Genomic DNA, 20,038 nt, shown 5'->3' with positions numbered 1-20,038 from the left:
GGTCATTTATTATTAAGTGAGATTTCATATTTCATGTGAAATCTCTTATTTTATGTTTTATCCGATTACTCGATTGATCGAATCGATTTTTCAGTAGAGTACTCGATTACTAAAATAATCGATAGCTGCAGCGCTACTTCAGTCCTGCGTATATGGTGTGCATTATTACTATTTAATTTTGTAAAGGAAGCCGTGTTAAAGTTCTTGGTGTATCTCTTTATAAGGTTTTTATTGTTTACATTCTTTAACTATTATGCAGGTAGGAGAGGAAACGTGGCGCACACATCCTTTATAGGAGCAGCATTTGAGTAAGTGGGTGAATAAGTGAGTTGGTTATGAGATTTAATCCATATTTCAATATAACAAAATGTACCTTCTGACCTATATGAAATTAGTAAACTATGGGAGAAAGTGGAAGCCGAACTTGGTGAAATGATGATTAAAAAAATAAAGTTAAAGTTTACAGCGCTAATTATAAGTCAAAGTGCAAGTTTTAAGTGCGTATATAGAATCCTCCTTGCTTAGTATGCCTTCTGTCTGCTGCTACCTGTATTTTTAGAGTGCAGTTTGATTTCCCTGCTCAAGCACACCAATTAAAGCTTGTAATTAACAGCTGTGTTTAATCAGGTGTGTTTGAACAGCGAAACTGCCAAACTGTGCAGGAATCTGTCCCTCCAGGAATGAAGATCCCCCTCACGCAGTTGGCAAGTTTTCATTTTTCACTTGTAACAGAGATGCGCAGAGATTTGCAAGTCACGCAACGGTGGTACTCACCGTACAGGATGTTGATGAGGGAGATGGGCATAACCAGGATGCCAACCAACATGTCCGCCACGGCCAGAGATCGCAGAAAGAAGTTTGTTGCGTTCTGCAGCTTCTTTTCCAGGGACACGGCCAGGATGACCAGAATGTTCCCTCCTATGGTCAGCAGGATAATCACCAGTATGAGCAGCGCTGGCCAATTCTTTTCTATCTTGTCCTTGTCTTCAGCCTGAGTGGATGCTGAGGAAGCGGAGATGTTGGCAGCTAGATCGAGCGAGGACAGGCTCTGGTTCAGGCTTATGGTTGTGTTTCCAGGTGAGATCATCCATCCAGCGATGTCTAACGAGGCAGTGGTGGACCCAAAGCCACCCAGAACCGGTCCTCCAGGAGCCCCCATCATTAGAGTAGCTACAGTTCTTTCTGCAGGCCACTAGCGGGCTCACCCTTACCAACAATGGGTGAATGGGTGCTTCAAAGTCCTGGTAGGGCTCCTGTGTTTTGAATGGTCCACTGGTTATGCTATGTGAAGGTAAAGTCTACAGAATAGAGGATATCCATTGTGTCCATTTGGTGCTCTTGTCCTTGCAGTCTTGGAGGTATTGGAGGAAATATCTGAATAAAACACAGGAAAGAAACAAAAGAAAACCAGGTAAGTGAGTAATCAGAAAGCCTTAAAAAATAAAAAATACAATCTGACCTTCAGCTGCAATAGAAATCAGCCATGACTTCTGCAGAAACTGAGTGGAACCTCTGAGTGGAGTCAGAAGTACATTCAAGTTCGTCGCAAAGGGTTCCCAGAAAAGAGTTCAGATAGAGGAACCATGAAATCACACCTATTACACAAATGAGCACATTTACACCAGACTAGTGAAGGTTAATAGAGTTCGGCAGGTTCAAAATGATACAAAGCAGTCTGCCGCCCCACCGGCCAGCCTCACCCCGGGAATATGAGTTATAGGGGGCGCTAATTCCTGGAACAGATGAGGGTCGCGTTGCGTTTAATTAGCAGACAGTCATTCAGGAGGACTGTCAGAGGTAATGTCCACATTGGAATGATGGACAAGTAGCTAATTGCCCTCATGAACAGCTGGTCATTATGCTGCCATACAGCGTGATCTAATAAGCTTCCTGACAATGCCATCATTGTGCCAGGGTTTTTAGCCAATGCTTCAAGATATGACGCATCTTGTTCAACAGTTAATGCCTTGATAAACTGCATTACATTCCAGCAGACATAATTAAGGACTGTGATAAATGGGTTCCATAAATCGAGCTATGCGTGCATTCCAAACTCCAAGTTCACTCCAAACTTTCATTGGTGATTCCCATTGATGACAGACACAGCAATCAGGCAGATTTCCTAAATGGGTCCTAAGCAAGCCAATTTTTTACTTTTTTTCCAAAGAATGTCAGCGGCTGACATCTTACAACTTCCTGTCGCTTGTTTTCCCTTCACTTCTTTATCTATTTTCAGGCATTCCTGCTCCATCCAAAGAATGAATCTCAATCTGTTGCACAAAACAGACAAGTGTAGAGGGGCTCAGAGAACCCCAGTGAAACGAGGGAATAGAAAATCAATTTTGCAATGTCAAACAGGCCACTTGTAGCTTCACTGTTAAACGCTGGTCCACAAAAACTCCCTATAGACATCAAATATAGAAGTGCTTGCTATTTGTTATATTAATGTAAACATGGGAAACTCTGTATAAACTCTAAATACTCTTGCCTCCGTTTGATTCAAAGCTTTTGGGAGGGTTTTTCTGCATTTTTCACCTGACAAAAAAGAAGAAAAAAAAATCTTTTCTCGTTGTGCCAGTGTTTTTTGCCAATACTTTAAGATACGACGCATCTTGTTCAACAGTTAATGCCTTGATAAACTGCATTACAATCAAGTAGAAATAATTAAGGACTGTGATTAATGTGTTCCATAAATGGAGCCATGCATACAGGCCAAACTCACTTTATGGTTTTCCATTGGTGATTCCCATTGATGACTGACACAGCAATCAGGCAAATTTCCTAAATGGGTCAGAAGCAAGCCAATTTTTCACTTTTTTCCAAAGAATGTCAGCGACTGACATCTAACAACTTCCTGTTGCTTGTTTTCCCTTCACTTCTTTGTCTCTTTTCAGGTGTTCCTGCTCCATCCAAAGAATGAATCTCAATCTGTTGCAGGGGCTCAGAGAACCCCAGTGAAACGAGGAATAAAAAATCAATTTTGAAATGTCAAACAGGCCACTTGTAGCTTTACTGTTAAACGCTGGTCCACAAAACCTCCCTATAGACACCGAATATAAAAGTGCTTGCTATTTATTATATAAATATAAACATGGGAAACTCTGTATAAACTCTGCATACTCTTGTCCCCTTCAGAGTGTGATTCAAAGCGTTTGGGGGTGTTTTTCTGCATTTTCCACCTGACAAAAAAAAAAATCTTTTATTGTTGTGCCAGGGTTTTTTGCCAATACTTCAAGATATGACTCATCTTGTTCAATAGTTAATGCCTTGATAAACTGCATTACAATCCAGTAGACATAATTAAGGACTGTGATAAATGGGTTCCATAAATTGAGCCATGCATACAAGCCTCCAAACTCACTGGTTTTCCATTGTTGATTCCCATTGATAACAGACACAGCAATCAGGCAAATTCCCTAAATAGGTCCTAAGCAAGCCAATTTTTCACTTTTTCCCAAAGAATGTAAGCGGCTCACATTTTACAACTTCCTGTCACTTGTTTTCCCTTCATTTCTTTGTCTCTTTTTGGGCGTTCCTGCTCCATCCAGAGAATAAATTTCAATCTGTTGCACAAACAGACAAGTGTAGAGGGGCTCAGAGAACCCCAGTGAAACAAGGGAATAAAAAATCAATTTTGCAATGTCAAACAGGCCACTTGTAGCTTCACTGTTAAACGCTGGTCCACAAAACCTCCCTATAGACACCGAATATAAAAGTGCTTGCTATTTATTATATAAATATAAACATGGGAAACTCTGTATAAACTATGTATTAACCCTGTCCACCATAGACAACTGCATAATCATGGCCCTTTCACAGAGTGTGATTTAAAGCTTTTAGGAGTGTTTTTCTGCAAGAAGAAGAAAATAAAAGAAAAATAAATCTTTGTTTTTCTGCTGTAATATTGTTCATGTTCTCCTCTTATCCTGTTGCCAAATCCACTGTACTGGAGGGCTGAGATAAAGTAAAAACATCAGCAGCCCTGGAATAAATAAATCACTACAAAATAACTTCTCTCTCTGCCCTGCAGAATAACCCCTAAGTTTCAGGCCGTGCGAGCAGGACAGCGTGTAAAATTCACCAGAGTGCCTGTTCAAAGGTGGCTATTAATCTCTCTAGTGGCAGTTTCAAGTCCCATTATAAAGAAAGATAACATCTCACAGGGGACCAAGCACTTTCTGTTTCTGCTCTAACCGGTAACCAGTAAGAAACACTAGACCTTCTCTAAATGCTGCACAAGTGGCCTGGGGTAAAATTGAGACTAAGTGTTTGTCTGAGTGTGTGTGTGTGTGTGTGCAAAAGATTGGATGTACAGTTATAGCTGTCTGAGGCAGTGTGTGTAAGGGAGTCCCTGAGAATTTGAGCAGAAAATCTGCTCTTCCAGCTAAAGGGAATCGGCTTTAGGAGGTTGAAGGTTATTGTAGGTTAAACCATCTAAGTGTGAATGTATCTAACCTGGCTTATTCTCAAATGTCACAGACTCCACTATGTGAGAATCAGGGAGGATTGTGTGTGTGTTGTATCTATTCTGTCTTTCAGGACTTTCAGTGCTCGCCAAAACAGTAGAAAACAAAACCCTGTTGTGTATGTGTGTGTGTTTTTTATATACACCCTGGTAATTGCATAATTGCAACTTCATTGTAGTGTTCTCTTTTTAATATATACAGCTCTGGAAAAAAATAAGGGACCACTTCAGTTTCTGAATCAGTTTCTCTGATTTTGCTATTTATAGGTATATGTTTTATTAAAAATTAACATTGTTGTTTTATTCTATAAACTACGGACATTTCCTCCAAATTCCAAAAACAATATTCCCATTTAGAGCAGTTGAGAAATGGCTGAAATAACAAAAAAGATGCAGAGCTTTCAGACCTTAAATAATGCAAAGTTTAAAGAGTTCAGAAATCAATATTTGGTGAAATAACCCTGGTGTTTAATCACAGTTTTCATGCATCTTGGCATGTTCTCCTCCACCAGTCTTACACAATGCTTTTGGATAACTTTATGCTATTGGTGCAAAAATTCAAGCAGTTCAGCTTGGTTTGATGGCTTGTGATCATCCATCTTCCTCTTGATTATATTCCAGAGGTTTTCAGGAGGATATGGTAAAATCAAGGTAGGATGGAGATTTTGTGCTCGTGGGCTCGCGCTACAGTTATAGAGTGTAATAAATGTTTCAGGCGGATTAGTTTCTCTTTCTCGTTTTTTGGCTTTCACAGACATATTCAGTCTCTTTCCAGCTTCTGCCAGAAACCACTACTGAACCAGTAGTCTTTGTAGAACTGTTAGAACTAAAGGTCGGAAAGCAGGTCGCAGTTCTCGCAAGCGTTGGTCGTGGCCGCCTCGGAAAATTTAGTCTGGTTTGAGCTCAGAGGAGCTCCGGCACAGACACGAAAGGAATGCTATTCTTCTTATAACACCTCAATGCAGCACTGCAGTGAGTTTCAAGCTGTAATTTTACTTCTTTAAAAAGATAAAAATCAAGGAAATCCTACCTATTGCTGCTTTAAGTAGTCTCTTTTCTTCCAGAGCTGTATATATGTATATTTACCAAACAATATTTACCTGCCTTTCCTGAAAGCAGGCTCATTCTGATGCACTATTCCAACAGGACAATGCTCATCCACATACAGCTGCCATTTAAAGAGGCCATGATATAAACATCGAATAGTCATACAACATAATAAAGCACCACTGACGGGCGAAGTGAAAACATTCATTATCTTCATCTACAGTGGCCTCTGCCAATGGGTGGGGTCCATATATTGGGTATTAAGTGAATTAAGTTGGGTATAAAGAGAGTCAGTTATTGAAAGTAATGTGTTGGAAGCAGGTAAATATGGGAATCTTGAAAAAAACTGCAAGTTTCAAATAGATTTTTGAATGATGCCTCTGTACAAAAAATTATCATCATCTTGTTTGTAGTGCAGATTTGAGTCTGAAGAACCTTTTACAGCAAGATTACGTAAATCTTGATTATAAACATATGTCTTTTTTATTTATTACAAATGTTTATCCCATTTTCTTGTAACAAAGAGCAGTTTATTGATGTAAATTGTAAGAGACACACTCAGAGTTAACACGGTTGATTACGACCCCTCCTTGATATGTGATATGAATCACAATTTACAATCTCTCTTGCTCTCTGTCCTTCTCTCTCTCTCTTCACACTTTTCTACTCTTCCCCCACTCCCTTTAGACCCTCTCTTTATCTCTTTGCTATTAATAAAGGGAACAAAAGTGCACTTCCACATTTATAAATGCGAGCCTGAATTCCAAGGGAAGGTAATTAGCTTCTTCAGCAAACACCAATCAAGTTGCTGCCATTTGGAACCAGTCTCTGGTCTAATTAGCATGAAATAGGGGAGCCAGAAAAGCCTGGGAACATTTGGAATGTCTGGGGGTGTGAGAAGTTTATTTGTAGCTTTAGGCATGCATGTGTGGAGCAGGAAATAATCAGAAATATAGAACCTTTTATTAAAACAAAAAAAAAAAGGTACTGCGTTTCTGTAGTGGATATCTAAACTGAATTAATCAGCCTATATTAAGGGTTTGGGTTTCTTCCATCTGTCAGGTTTATTCTGTCCATTCCAAGTACTTACTGTATGTTTGAGTCTCTTTCAATCTCTCTTCTTTTGAGCCATTAGAGCCTTGATTGATTTGCTTTGATTGATATACATATACTTGGACGGCTGTGGTACTCAAGCAATCATTGGCTGGTTTGAACAGACCCAAAGTGTGCCAAGAAAACATTCCACACATTACACCTCCTTCCTGGATTTGTGCTGTTGGCACCAAATTCTAACATCTCTGTCTGTTTTCCTTAGCAAATAAAAAAATTAAAAAATCACATTTATTAGACCAGGCTACATTTTCTCACTCATCAAATGTCTAGTTGTAGTGAATTCACTGCAGTCTCAGGTTTAAAGTTCTTGACTGACCAACGTAGGACCTCACATCCTCTTCTGCTCTTGTAGTCTCGAGGTTGGCCATGATGTGCTTTCTGAGGTGCTTTGCTGTTTATCACAATTGTCCAGAGAGGTAATGTGAGGTATTGTAGCCTTTCTGTCAGCTTTAAACTGACTGGTCATTTCCCTGTTGACCACAGACATCAATATACCTTGATATACAACTGCATCTCAAAAAGTTACTTTATTTCAGTAAATCAGTTCAAAATGTGAAACACACATTATATAGATGTATCAAACACAGAGTGATCTATTTTAAGCGTATTCTTCTTTTATTGTTGATAATTATGGCTTACAGTCAATGAAAACCCAAAAATCAGTAAATTAGAATAAAAATTAGACCAATTGGTTCCCATTCTCAGTGTGGGAAGTGTGCCAAGTCCTGCTGGAAAATGAAATTCGTATCTCCATAGAAAGTTGTCAGCAGAGGGAAGCATGAAGTCTGCCAAACTACTAATGTCACCGTAAAAAATGTGTTGGCATGGAATTCCATTTGAATACCATTTGTCTGAATACCATTTTAGACAGTTGCTGGTTTTAAGTCATAGTATTAACTAACCAAAACTGGTTTCCAATCTAGGGCCTTTTTCTTTAGTGAGAAAAGGATTAGTACAAGAAATGGCAGGCAAACATAGCATTTTTAGAGAACCAGACATGCTTTGCTTCCTAAAACTATGAAGATAGTATGATCTGTACTATTTACTGTTCAGTAAAATGAACAAGCTATAACCTTCTATGCTCTGTGACTTTTATTACACTAACAATTACACAACCTTTCAAATGAAAATATTAATATAAAATTCTGCTGGATACCAGGACATAGTGGCTTCACTGGAAATGAAAAAGCAGACCAGGTAGCAAGAAGAACATCAAAGGCCGAAACAGCGAACTGCAAACTCCCACCAACAGATATAATGCCCCTAATTCACAAATACATCAAAGAGAAGTGGCAAGACGAATGGAACACTCAAACAAACAGCAAACTGTACGAGCTCAACCCCAAAATAGATCATTTTACCAACGCGTATATAGACAATAGATGGGATCAAGTTATTTACTCAAGATGCCGCATTGGCCACACCAGACTGACGCACTCCTTTTTACTGAAGGGCGAAAGACCCCCACATTGTGATGTGTGCCAACGAACTATTACTATAAAACATATATTAACCGAATGCCCAAAATACTTACCTACAAAACAAAAAATCTGCCTGTCAGATACACTAATGGACATTTTCAACAAAGACAATGCAAACAAAGTACTGAACTTTTTAACTATTACCAAACTGAGAGTCCACATCTAAGGACGAGATCATAGAACCTTGTGAATAAACAATACCTATCCTGCCACGAAATAGCTGATGAGCTGATGTGGCGTTAAACTCAACCAACCAACCAACCACACTCTAACAATTTCAAATTGATATTGTACATATCGTAGCATCACTGTGTGTGGACTTATTAGGTCAGGCCATAATACAGTTAAGTATACTTTACTTTTAACAGGAATGAGCATGTCATTCACCAAACAAGCAGCAGTTCTCTCATAAAACAGTAGGCCACTAGCAAAGACCCTTATTCAACATTTACTCCAATATCAAAAAGGTGAATAATGCTCCACTAGCAGAACTGCCACAACTAAAATAACATAACAGCTATACTGCTAGCTAATTCTAGGTACAATAAGAAATACATAAATAAAAATAAACTATACACATGTAAATGTTTTTATGTATGTACAGCGGTTGGACAATGAAACTGAAACACCTGTTTTTAGACCACAATAATTTATTGTGGTGACGGACAATTCTGGTGGAAACAGGAGAGTTGAGGTGCACATTGAATTCTGCCGTGATTTGGGCAGCCGTGGTTTTATGTTTGTTGGATACAATCCGGGTTAGCACCCGAACATCCCTTTCAGACAGCTTCCTCTTACAGCGTCCACAGTTTTTTAGTTTTTGGATGTGGTTGGTCCTCCTTGGTGGCATGCTGACATTACCCTGGATACTGTGGCTCTTGATACATCACAAAGACTTGCTGTCTTGGTCACAGATGCGCCAGCAAGACGTGCACCAACAATTTGTCCTCTTTTGAACTCTGGTATGTCACCCATAATGTTGTGTGCATTGCAATATTTTGAGCAAAACTGTGCTCTTACCCTGATAATTGAACCTTCACACTCTTCACGCTCTTACTGGTACAATGTGCAATTAATGAAGATTGACCACCAGGCTGCTCCAATTTAGCCATGAAACCTCCCACACTAAAATGACAGGTGTTTCAGTTTCATTGTCCAATCCCTGTATGCCACCACATATTGTTCCTTACTTAGCGTGAAGAAATTAGTTTTTATATGGCCATCATTTAAATGAATCTGGCAAAAGCAATTTTGGACTTAAAACTCACATGTTTCACAAGATGTGCCAAATGGCAGACCTTTCACATCTAAAGGTATTCAGAGCAGAATTTCCCTTCATGCAATCATTCCTCTGCTTCTTCATATTGAGTGTGAGGTTAATGAGGTGCTGGCCTCACACAGCCGTGCAGGAGCACTCATTGAAACCAGTGCGAGACGCAGTGAAAGCAGGGCTGGGTCAGCCAGAGCCAGCAGTGCAATCATATGAAGAGACGAGATGGGGGCAGATATAATGGCACACATGCAAACACATAGCCACACACAAACAAACACTCTCACTATTCAGAGACACATAAACAAAACTGCACACATTTGCATGCATACTAAATTTGTTTTGAGAAGCCAGTAGACAAAATGATAACCCATCTGACTGCAGATCAGTTTGGCTCCAAGCTCCAGGTTTAGTGAGGGATTTTTACGATTTTAAGAATCAACACATACACCTCTAAGCTAAAATTCACCACATTCACTGCATAAACACATTCGGCCGATTGACTTAAAGAGGCTCTAATTTCTGCTGACAAATTGCACTTGTTGCAAATTTATATCAGTTTTAGAATTAACATACATTAGCATACCAGGGTTTGGACAAAGTTTCTGTAACTGTGAATAGTTAAGTATATAAGACATCAACTAAAAAAAGTTAAAGATGGTATTTCTTACATTTTTAAACTGATTTCTTTTAAATTCTATATTTTACACTTTCAAAATCACAAGACAGCAAAAGGGCCTAAAGAAAACATTTGGACACCCTGTATTGTTTAGTAACAATCCCTCTGGCAAGTATTGCGGCTTGTAAACCATTTTTGGAGCAGCTTAAAGTCTTTTAGTTCTTGTTTGGGGGATTTTTCACCCTTTCTTCCCTTCAAAGGTCTCTACGCCTCTTTTACAGGAGGTGTTAGGTTTCCTTCCAGAATCTGCTGCCATTTAATTGTTCCATGTTCCCCTTACCAGTGAAAAGTTTCCTTTTCCTCTGTTTGCAACATGAGTAGATTATCAATAGCATTATCCAAGCAAGTTGGAAATGTATTATTTTCATGACAATCTGTGGCAAACATACCTTTGCTCAATTAATGAGGTTAATGAGCTTTAATGAGGGTTATATTTGAGTGGCACAGCGGAGCATTGCACCAAATGCCCCAAAGCTTCCTAAAGGTCTATTAAAGTCAAACAGAGGCTTTGATTTCTAGTACTTTCTAGTAATCCTACAAGCACATCTTAGAATGTTTTCTTGGTCTTTCAGGCCTCAACTTAACCCCCACTGTTTCTCTTTAAAGTGACAGTCTGTACTTGTTTGTGTTTCAGGTAACCAGCAAAAGCTGTCTTGAGCCCTAACCGGACGGGAGTAGTTTCTCTATTTCACACTTCTACTCCGTGATAAAACTCTTTTTTTTGTTTGTTTGTTTTTCTCGATCACATGACATCACGTTCAGTAGCTCCCCCATTTCCACTCGCTGTATTTACGTGGAACTCGTGGAAACGCACGTCCAAAGTGTAATTACTATGTGTGGCAGTGGACAAATAGCTGTTTTAATCATTTTAATTGTGTTTAATAATTTAACCTGTAATTTTCTCTGAGGACGTCTGAGAAAAACACATACATGGTCGTTCTGGACGGAAATAAAATCACAGAGGACCCCCAATTGAGAAAATTACCACAGGAGCCCTGTCCAGATAGGACTATAGCCAGAAAAAAGTCCCGGGACCCACCAGATACCCTGTTTTTTTTAGAGGAATAAATGAATAAATGTGGCATTGCAGAAGAAGTATCAGAAGCAAATTGATGCCCTTTATTAAAATATTGTACTTTCCCCAACTCAGAAATACTACTACTTTTAATTCAAAAGAAAGAAGTCTTACTGACTTATTCTTACTGCTGCCTTAACATTAAAAAATTACATTATAAAAACATTATAAAAACAGCTCATAGTAGATCATCACACCTGCACACACTGCACCTTTAAGATCAGCCTCTCCATAGTAATACAAGGCTGACTCCGCCCTTCCCACATACCTGTCACCTCATTAACAAGACTATTTATACTGGGACTCTTGCATAGTCAAGTTGCGAGTTATTGTCACACCAATGTTGAGCGTTTCTTTATTCTGTTTTATTTCTGTTTTTTTTTTTTTTTTCTGGACAAATAAACCTACCTTGCGATTGCATTTAAAACTCCTTGGTTTTACAATAGGCTTCTCCTGCTTTGCAGGTTTCAGTTTTTTTTTTAAGAAATTGTTGGGTTTCTTTTGAGAGCCTGTTGCTGCTGATTTTTTTTACCAAGCTTTTTACAGCAGGCAACTCGTAAACCTTAAGGAAAACTAGCCACAAGCAAAAGAAAACCAATGTCCAATGAAAGAAATGTATAAACTCAAACACAAAAGCATGAAGACCTGCTCTTCAACCCTCCAACTTTTTCCTCCAGCAAACCCACGGACGCTTTTACAACAGCACACAAATGACCTTGGCCCTGAAATAGCAGCACCACAGCTTTCCCCACAGCAGCCCATAAAGAGATAATGACAAAGAGGGCACATTAGAAAATGAGCTTAATGCTTCCTCCTGTAACGGTGGAGGGTTCAATTTGGGTAGAGCAATCCCTGCTCCGATATCAGCATATAAAAAGGGCAAAGTGTGGTAGTTACAATTATAGCGCCTTTAATTCAGGAGACCCTGGATGTTCTAAATATCAGGAAGGTGTTGGATGTTAACACTATCACACTACTGTTAACACAATCTCAGGACCGTCTTACACCTACATTATGCTTTCAGCTGGTCGGGAAGAATAATAGCGTTTCCAGCAGAGATAAAGCATGTACAGCAACTTATCGCCGGACCAGCTCTGGCTTTGGTCAAATTCTTTTCAGTGCGAACCTGTAGCTGTACACTATGCTATTTTTGGCTTGATTTTAACCCTAATTTATCTCTTCAGACTTATTTTTGCAATCAGAAGAAATTTGTCTAGGAGGATCTGGTGATGCGGGAGGAGAAATGAGACAGTTTCAGATCAAGCTCTCTGCTGATTGGAGGTGAAGGGCTGATTTTTACTTTTTGAAAACTGGCAGATGTGCACATTTCTCTATAATGTAAGTATCTAAAGGGAGAGGAGTGCTTTTGACATGAAGGTGGTGGAGACATTTGCTACTAAGGATATAAAACCACATAACTCTATACCCTAACGTACAGGGGTTGGACAATAAAACTGAAACACCTGTCATTTTAGTGTGGGAGGCTTAGTGAGACTAAATTGGAGCAGCCTGGTGGTCAATCTTCATTAATTGCACATTGCACCAGTAAGAGCAGAGTGTGAAGGTTCAATTATCAGGGTAAGAGCACAGTTTTGCTCAAAATATTGCAATGCACACAACATTATGGGTGACATACCAGAGTTCAAAAGAGGACAAATTGTTGGTGCACGTCTTGCTGGCGCCTCTGTGACCAAGACAGCAAGTCTTTGTGATGTATTAAGAGCCACGGTATCCAGGGTAATGTCAGCATGTCACCACCAAGAAGGACCAACCACATCCAACAGGATTAACTGTGGATGCTGTAAGAGGAAGCTGTCTGAAAGGGATGTTCGGATGCTAACCCGGATTGTATCCAAAAACATAAAACCATGGCTGCTCAAATCACGGCAGAATTCAATGTGCACCTCAACTCTCCTGTTTCCACCAGAACTGTCTGTCCAAACAATGAATTATTGTGGTCTAAAACCAGGTGTTTCAGTTTCATTGTCCAACTGTAATTAGATCAAAACTTTACATTTTCATTCCAGCATCTTTTAGTTCATAGTAAAGTGCTTGTTCTGTTGTTTATTGCAAACAATGATATTTAATATTTTTTCAATTACATTTATTATTTTAAAAATGTACTAAACATTTCAATAAAACATATTAAATTATGATTAAAGGTTGTTAGTTGCTCCATAAAGAACTGAAAATAACAGTAATAAAAGAATAACCCATTATGTTCATCACACTATGCAAGTTTTTTAAAACTGGGTTAATAATACAGAATACTATGATTTGATGTAGGTTGAGGATCTGTTCAGGCATGTTCAGAAACAGCCCTGGTGAGCATCATGTTAAAAACTCCAGAAAGGCTTGAGGCAGGAAGGAGTGGGTGGCGTAGTTTAACTCAAATCGCTTCACCTAGAGCTGAATATATCGCTGGAGACAGATGGTGCGTTGGGTGGAAAACAAACTCTGCTGTTTTTTTTTTTTTTTTTTTTTTAAAGCTTACAGAAGCTATAAACCAGTGTGAGTTTGGGTGAAATACAATGTGAAAGCTCAGCCCTGGTAGAGGACATCTGATTCTGATGATCTTACACCACTCTGTAGATTCTCATGATTCATCAGTGGAGATTTAGGTGTAGACTGGTGAAAGCTCTTATTTTTGAACAGCCCGGAAAAGGTCATTTCTAAATCCCATTCCCCTGACAGAGAGGGATTTCCAGGGGCAAGGCATCATGGGATCTTGAGGAATGGTGGTGGTGTGGAGCCAGTCATGATCTTGTTATGAGAAAACATGTCTGGACACAACTGTGAGAGAGGGAACATGGAATTTTTTTGGGTAGACACTTTAGTTGATTGAATGTCTCTGTGGATGCTGTGGTTTTTAATGTTTAGTGAATACGATTAAGGACTGAAATTCCCATAATGCCTGGCTAGAAGTTCAGCTGCCTGACATGTGTTGGTTATTATTACCCATTTGAACCCTGTGTGTATTTATTCAGTAATTTTTTATTATGCAGAAACTACTGCAAATTAGATAGTATCCATATGGTTTAGCATATCTCATGGAGTACCCCAGGGCTCTGTCTAAGGGTTTTAGTTGTGACAGTTATGTAGTTTTAAAAAGCAAAGTATTAAGGGTTACAGGGTTTAAATGGTTTAGGCTAACCGAGTGATGTGTATAAGCTTTTAGCATGGTTGTACTACTTTGTTACTGGTTATTACTTGACTGAAAGATTGTTGATTTAAATAGATTTGAGTGTGCAAATGTTGTTTTATAAACTTATTTTTTTCTAGTAAAATATACAGAAGGTTGGAGAAACTACCTATAATAAAACACAACTGTTTAATATAGAGAAAATATCTGTGATAAACACCCGAAACGACGAGATGGCTCAACATCAAGATACATTCATTTTAAAAGAAACCATCTTGATATCTACTTTGCCTCATTTTTTTTCGGATAAATCTAAAAATATATGCTCTTTATCATTAACCTTGTTTATTTTAATAAAACGAAATAAAATAAGAAACCATTTTAAAAAGATATATATTTTTTACCAAATTAAAAAACCTCTAGAATATAATCAAGGGAAAGATGGATGATCACAAGCCATCAAACCAAGCTTTACCAAGAGTGGCAAAAAGTTATCCAAAAGCAGTGTGTAAGACTGGTGGAGGAGAACATGGCAAGATGCATAAAAACTGTGATCAGAAACCAGGGTTATTCCACCAAATATTTGATTTCTGAACTCTTAAAACTTTATAAATATGAACTTGTTTTCTTTGCATTATTTGAGGTCTGAAAGCTCTGCATATTTTTGTTATTTCATCCATTTCTCATTTTCTGCAAATAAATGCTCTAAATTACAATATTTTGGGGGCAATTTGGGGGAAATGTTAAGTAAAATGTTAATTTTTCTCAAACATATACCTATAAATAGCAAAATCAGATAAACTTATTCAGAAACTGAAGTGGTCTCTTAATATTTTCCAGAGCTGTAAATCTAGTCATCTGGTTTAAAGTGTGGCACAAAATGCTTCTGTTGAATCTCAACAACTTGTATATTTAGCAGATACTCTTATTCAGAAACTGAGGTGATTGGGACTAATTTTGGGTATGGGGGGAGGTAGTGCACTATAGGCCCAGTGGCGCAGCCTAAGCTTTTGTCTTAAATGGCATTTTTTTCTCCACTTACATTACATATTTTATTCTTTATGTAGTTTTAAAACCACTACTTTTACACGTTTACTTGAGAAAAAAGCTTAAGTTGATAAAATATGACCATATTTCTCGTCAGGCTTAAACCTGTCATTTCAATCATAGTCTTAATATGACTGGTTATGGTTATGCATAGTTAAATTACAAGAGATTTAGGGAAAAAAGAACACAAAACATAGGCTTAATATGACTGGTTGTGGTTTGCACTATATAAGACCTAGAAAAGTTTTATTTGTATTTTTTTTTCTTATTTTTTTTTATATAGAATCAGTGTGTGAGAGAAACCAGTCTGTTAAATGTTTTCAAGACATTTTTCATTTTTGACGTTTTCTTTAAAATGTAATTTTTTAAATCTCGTCTCGTTCTTGTGAACCCAATGTCGTGTCTCTTCTCGTCTCGTGATATTAATGTCTCGTCACACCCCTAGTATCTATACTTATACATTACACAGTTCATCGTTCTGACACTTTTTGTTGTTATCCAGTGTGGTTGTGTGTCTCTACTGGTTTATTAGCTTGGTCGTAGCAGTTAAACCATCAAAAGAGTTTACCTAGCTGGCCAGGCTATTTTGTATTCAGTACTGAAATACACTGAATGCAGGTTTTGAGACTTGGATATGTCTGTAACACGTGGCTCGTGGTGGCTGTATGTGACCTTTGCCACTCCCAGTTAGCATCATTTTATCTCTAAAGTAAACGTGATAAAGAAAGAATTGGCTGCTTCATATGCAGACGCTGTTTTGCTTGCCTGACTTGTGTTATCAATTATTCTCCGAATGTCAGAAGCGCAGAGATCAGAGGAATTTGGTAGCGGGTTTTTGGAGGCTGTCGCTGTTGCTCTGGTTAGACTTCAGACCCCATACTGTGTGTTGACTCTGCTGTGACCTTTATCTTCTTACTTCTTGCAGATTCCAATTAATAAGTGCAAAACAATAAACAAGCCAAGAATGCATTTATTTATAAGACCAAGCTTGTCAAGTATGGCACTGGAATTCAGTGTGAAATAGGTTTGTGTGTGATGCGCTGAAAAGCCTTGTGTTTATCAGAAAATCAGACTCTTGGTTTAATGGCATCTTTTTTTGAAGTTGCTGTGAAAAAGATGCTTTTTTAAATTTTTTTTATTTCTATTTTCCCATTTTCTCCCTAAATTACACGGCCAATTACCCAACCCACTCGTTAGGACTCCCCCTATCACTAGTAACGTCCCAAAACACCAGGAGGGTGAAGACTAACACAGGCTTCCTCCAATACATGTGAAGTCAGCCACCGCTTTTTTTCGAGCTGCTGCAGATGCAGCATTGCCAAGCAGCATCACAGCGTTCTCAGAGAAAGGCGCAGCGACTCAGTTCCGATACATCAGATCACAGACGCCCTGTGCTGCGGACATCACCCTAGGAGTGATGTGGGGAGAGAGCGCCATCTACCCACCCGGAGGGAACAAGGCCAATTTTGCTCCCTCTGACACCGGCAGCTTGATGGTAAAGCTGCATGAGTTGGGGCTTGAACCGATGAGCTCCTGCTCATAGTGGCAGCTCTTTAGACCGCTGGACCACTCGGCGCAGAAAAAGATGCTTTTTAAAAAAAATGATCTGCGACAAGCTTGCCTAATCCATTCCTCTTCTTGATGAGCATGAAAGCAATAATAAAGCAAAATATCAGAGCCGTGTGAAAGTAGTGGGAAAGGGCAACTGTAACCAACCAGTTCCTCCGAGTGTAAGACCACCCTAAAATAAACTGCACTTTGTTTTCAAGTGTCTAAGAAACTAATTTCACAGTTTATTAAAAACACAAAACGGTGTCGGAAAAGCATGACAGCATGCCAGGAATGCCGCAGCAACTTTCAACAGTTTCAGCGGCACTTAGAGCCACCTAGGGAAAGCCTATTCAGTATCCCTAATTATATAAGCAGCATGTGTTTGAGTCAGCAGCAAATAAAAATAACAGATAATGATGAGAAATTAACATAAAACAAATAATAGTGACAAATAGCGAGAACAAATTCCTCTGTCTGAGGCTAAACAGATGCCCGGGCCATGTGTGCCTGCCTGCACGTTTTAGCAGCCTCAGCGAGGGACGGTGATTTGTGTATTAAATATGTATGCTCTGTTTCAGTCTCGCAGTGGGAGCGTGTATGGGCCGAGGAAGGGGGGGCGGGGGGCTTTTGTGTCATTTTGGCAGAATCTGAAAAGCATGGTGATGGTAGACTTGGCCTTGTTTTGGTTTTGGATGGATAACAGGACTTCTGTCATCTAGAAATATGCTGCCAAGCAAAACTCACTCAGAGCTTAGTGCAATCCTGCTGCTAACTGCTGCTCCAACTAACCAAGCCTCGCTCAATTCACCAGGCTTCTACCCAGACTCTTTCACACACATACTGTACACAGTTGTACTTGGAAGTGTGCAGGTAATTGTTGCAGGTAATTTCCCAGAGGTGAAATAAGCGGTGGAAGTTCAACCTCAAGAAAGTTGTTGTTGTTATTGTGGTGATAATTCAAGTAGAACAGCAAGCAGAAGTAGTATTAAGAAGTATTAAATTAAATGTTGAATTTAGTATATTTTCAAATGTTTTCTGAGAGAAAATAAAACAATAAAAGTGACTGTTTCTGCACTCATTATAAAATAACATTATACAATCATGCTTTTTGAAAAGAAGATCCATACGGGCAGAAATTGGTCATATTTATTGAGCTATACCTACGAAACATGCCAGACATCTTTGAATGGAATTGTAGAGGTTCCTAATGGTGTCATATGATGATAATCCATTACATGCAGCTTGAATAATGAATATTCTCACATATTTGCACAAATTACATTTTGTTGCATTTAGTAATGTTTGAAGCGTCCACTATCAAGGTTTTACTTGAACTTCAATATTTGCCATAACACCTCACAGCGTAAACATATGTGAGCATACGTGGCGACATCCTTGTCCCTTACTATTGTTGCCTAAAATGCCCTATGTATAAAAATAGACCAGAAAATAGACGTTCCTTGATTGTGTGCCTTATAATATGGTGCACCTTATAGCCCATGCAATAAAATACACGTGAAATACCAGTGTACATGGGTTTGGTTTCACACACAAAAAAATTCTACTGCAAAACTCCTACACACAAATATCATCTGAAATTTATACTCCTCTCTAAATTTGGGTCTTATGGCAGAAACTTTAGCAGAGGCCGCTCTACAGTTCCTCATTAGTCTGAATCTGGTTTCAGCCAATGCTCTGTAAAACCCCCAACAGCCTCACAACAGCTGCTCTGAGAAACAACACATTTGGTGGGCAGAGAATGGAGTGCGGTCAATTGGCCGGTATTACCAGCCTCAGCCATTTCCACCCCTCGTTCTTTCTCTCTCAGGCTTTACATCTTTTTCTCTCTCTGTCTCTCTCTCTCTCTCTCTCACACACACAAACACACTCACATAAACTCTCTTACACACTCAGCCCTCAATACGTTTTATTCTTTATTGATTTTTGGGGCTTTTTTCCGCTTCTATAACGCTGTCTCAGCTAGTTATTGGTGGCAGAGTGAAATCGAGCTCCGTCGCATTTCTTCTTCTTCTTCTCTCGACATTATTTATTGTTGTTATTGTTGTTTCTGCTCTTCCAGAATGTGTTCTTGTCAGTCTCCAGGGATAGAGATGCTTTTCCTGCCCTGAAATCTTGTTTTCTCTCAGTCTGTCTGTCTCTGTAAGGTTTTAGTAGCAGCTGGTAAAGAGGTGGTAGATGTGAACTTTGCCCTCCGCTGGGCACCATGCCAGTCATTTCCTGATTTCCTGTCACCTGCATCACTCTATCAGTCTGTCCTATTGTTCTTTACCTGCTCCATATTGTCTTATTCTTCCACTTCTTTGTCATGACTTCAGTATTTCAATTTTTTTTTTCTCATAATCTTGTCAAACTAGCCAGACGTTGACATATAGACACACTCTCGCTCTGGCAGGTTCGAGGTAACTACAGGCAGCTCGACTTTCTCCCCATTAGTGCTTGCAGGACTAAACAAGGGAGTGAAAGCTCATTACGGTCTATTTGAAATGACTCCTCCACTCGTGTTCTCATTAACACCTCTTGCCTATGCAGCCAAACAGGCATCTCCGCTGCTCGTGTTCGGAGTGCGGAATCTGAGAAAAGCACTGGAAACTTGCTTTACTTGTCTTAACAACTACTTTCACTGGCAGCAGAACCCTGTGTTTTGTTTTTTTTTGTGTATGAGTGTATATACAGTACAGAAATTGTGGTGTAGAAGGATCTACAGCTTATTGGTTCCAATTTTTTTAACCCAATTTTTGCCACTCTTTTGCTTAGCCAATTAATCCAATTATATAAAAGAACATCCCAGTATCATGATATTCTGTATCATTGACTTTTGTTACAAATCTGATAACATTTTTTGTATTTTTTATTTTTTAATTAAAAAATTTGGTCTGTTCCATATCATATTGTATGCAATAATAAAAAAAATATTTTCATTTTGTTGCATATTCTTGAAATATATATATATATTTTTAAATTCATTATTTAATTATTTCACAATGAGTATCATTTATCGCGAAAATACCATGAAAAATCTTTATATTATTTCAAGGACATATCGCCCACCCCCAATTCCAACACTAGGAGAATAAGGACCAGCACATGCCTCCTATGATGCATGTAATTACAGCTACTTCCTCTTTTCAAACTGCCATTAGTGAAGAA

At 38.8% G+C, this 20,038-nt stretch overlaps 1 protein-coding gene and 1 long non-coding RNA gene across 2 annotated transcripts in view; one reads left to right on the top strand and one right to left on the bottom strand.

Annotated features, from left to right (window-relative positions):
• The window catches only part of htr2cl1 (5-hydroxytryptamine (serotonin) receptor 2C, G protein-coupled-like 1), a 114,190-nt gene that overhangs the window by 39,495 nt on the left and 54,657 nt on the right, over positions 1-20,038 (bottom strand). The window contains exon 2 of the mRNA XM_022678541.2: positions 775-1,374. Coding sequence (XP_022534262.1) covers positions 775-1,162 — 388 coding nt within the window. The 5' untranslated portion in view covers positions 1,163-1,374. The remainder of the gene's footprint in view (positions 1-774; positions 1,375-20,038) is intronic.
• Positions 1-20,038, top strand: part of LOC111194399 (uncharacterized) — a 118,054-nt gene that overhangs the window by 43,446 nt on the left and 54,570 nt on the right. The gene's annotated exons all lie outside the window — the stretch shown is intronic.

Source organism: Astyanax mexicanus, chromosome 8 (genome assembly GCF_023375975.1).
Source record: "Astyanax mexicanus isolate ESR-SI-001 chromosome 8, AstMex3_surface, whole genome shotgun sequence".
NCBI lineage: Eukaryota > Metazoa > Chordata > Actinopteri > Characiformes > Acestrorhamphidae > Astyanax > Astyanax mexicanus.
Note: the sequence above shows the minus strand (reverse complement) of the source record. Positions and strands in the feature narration are given on the sequence as shown.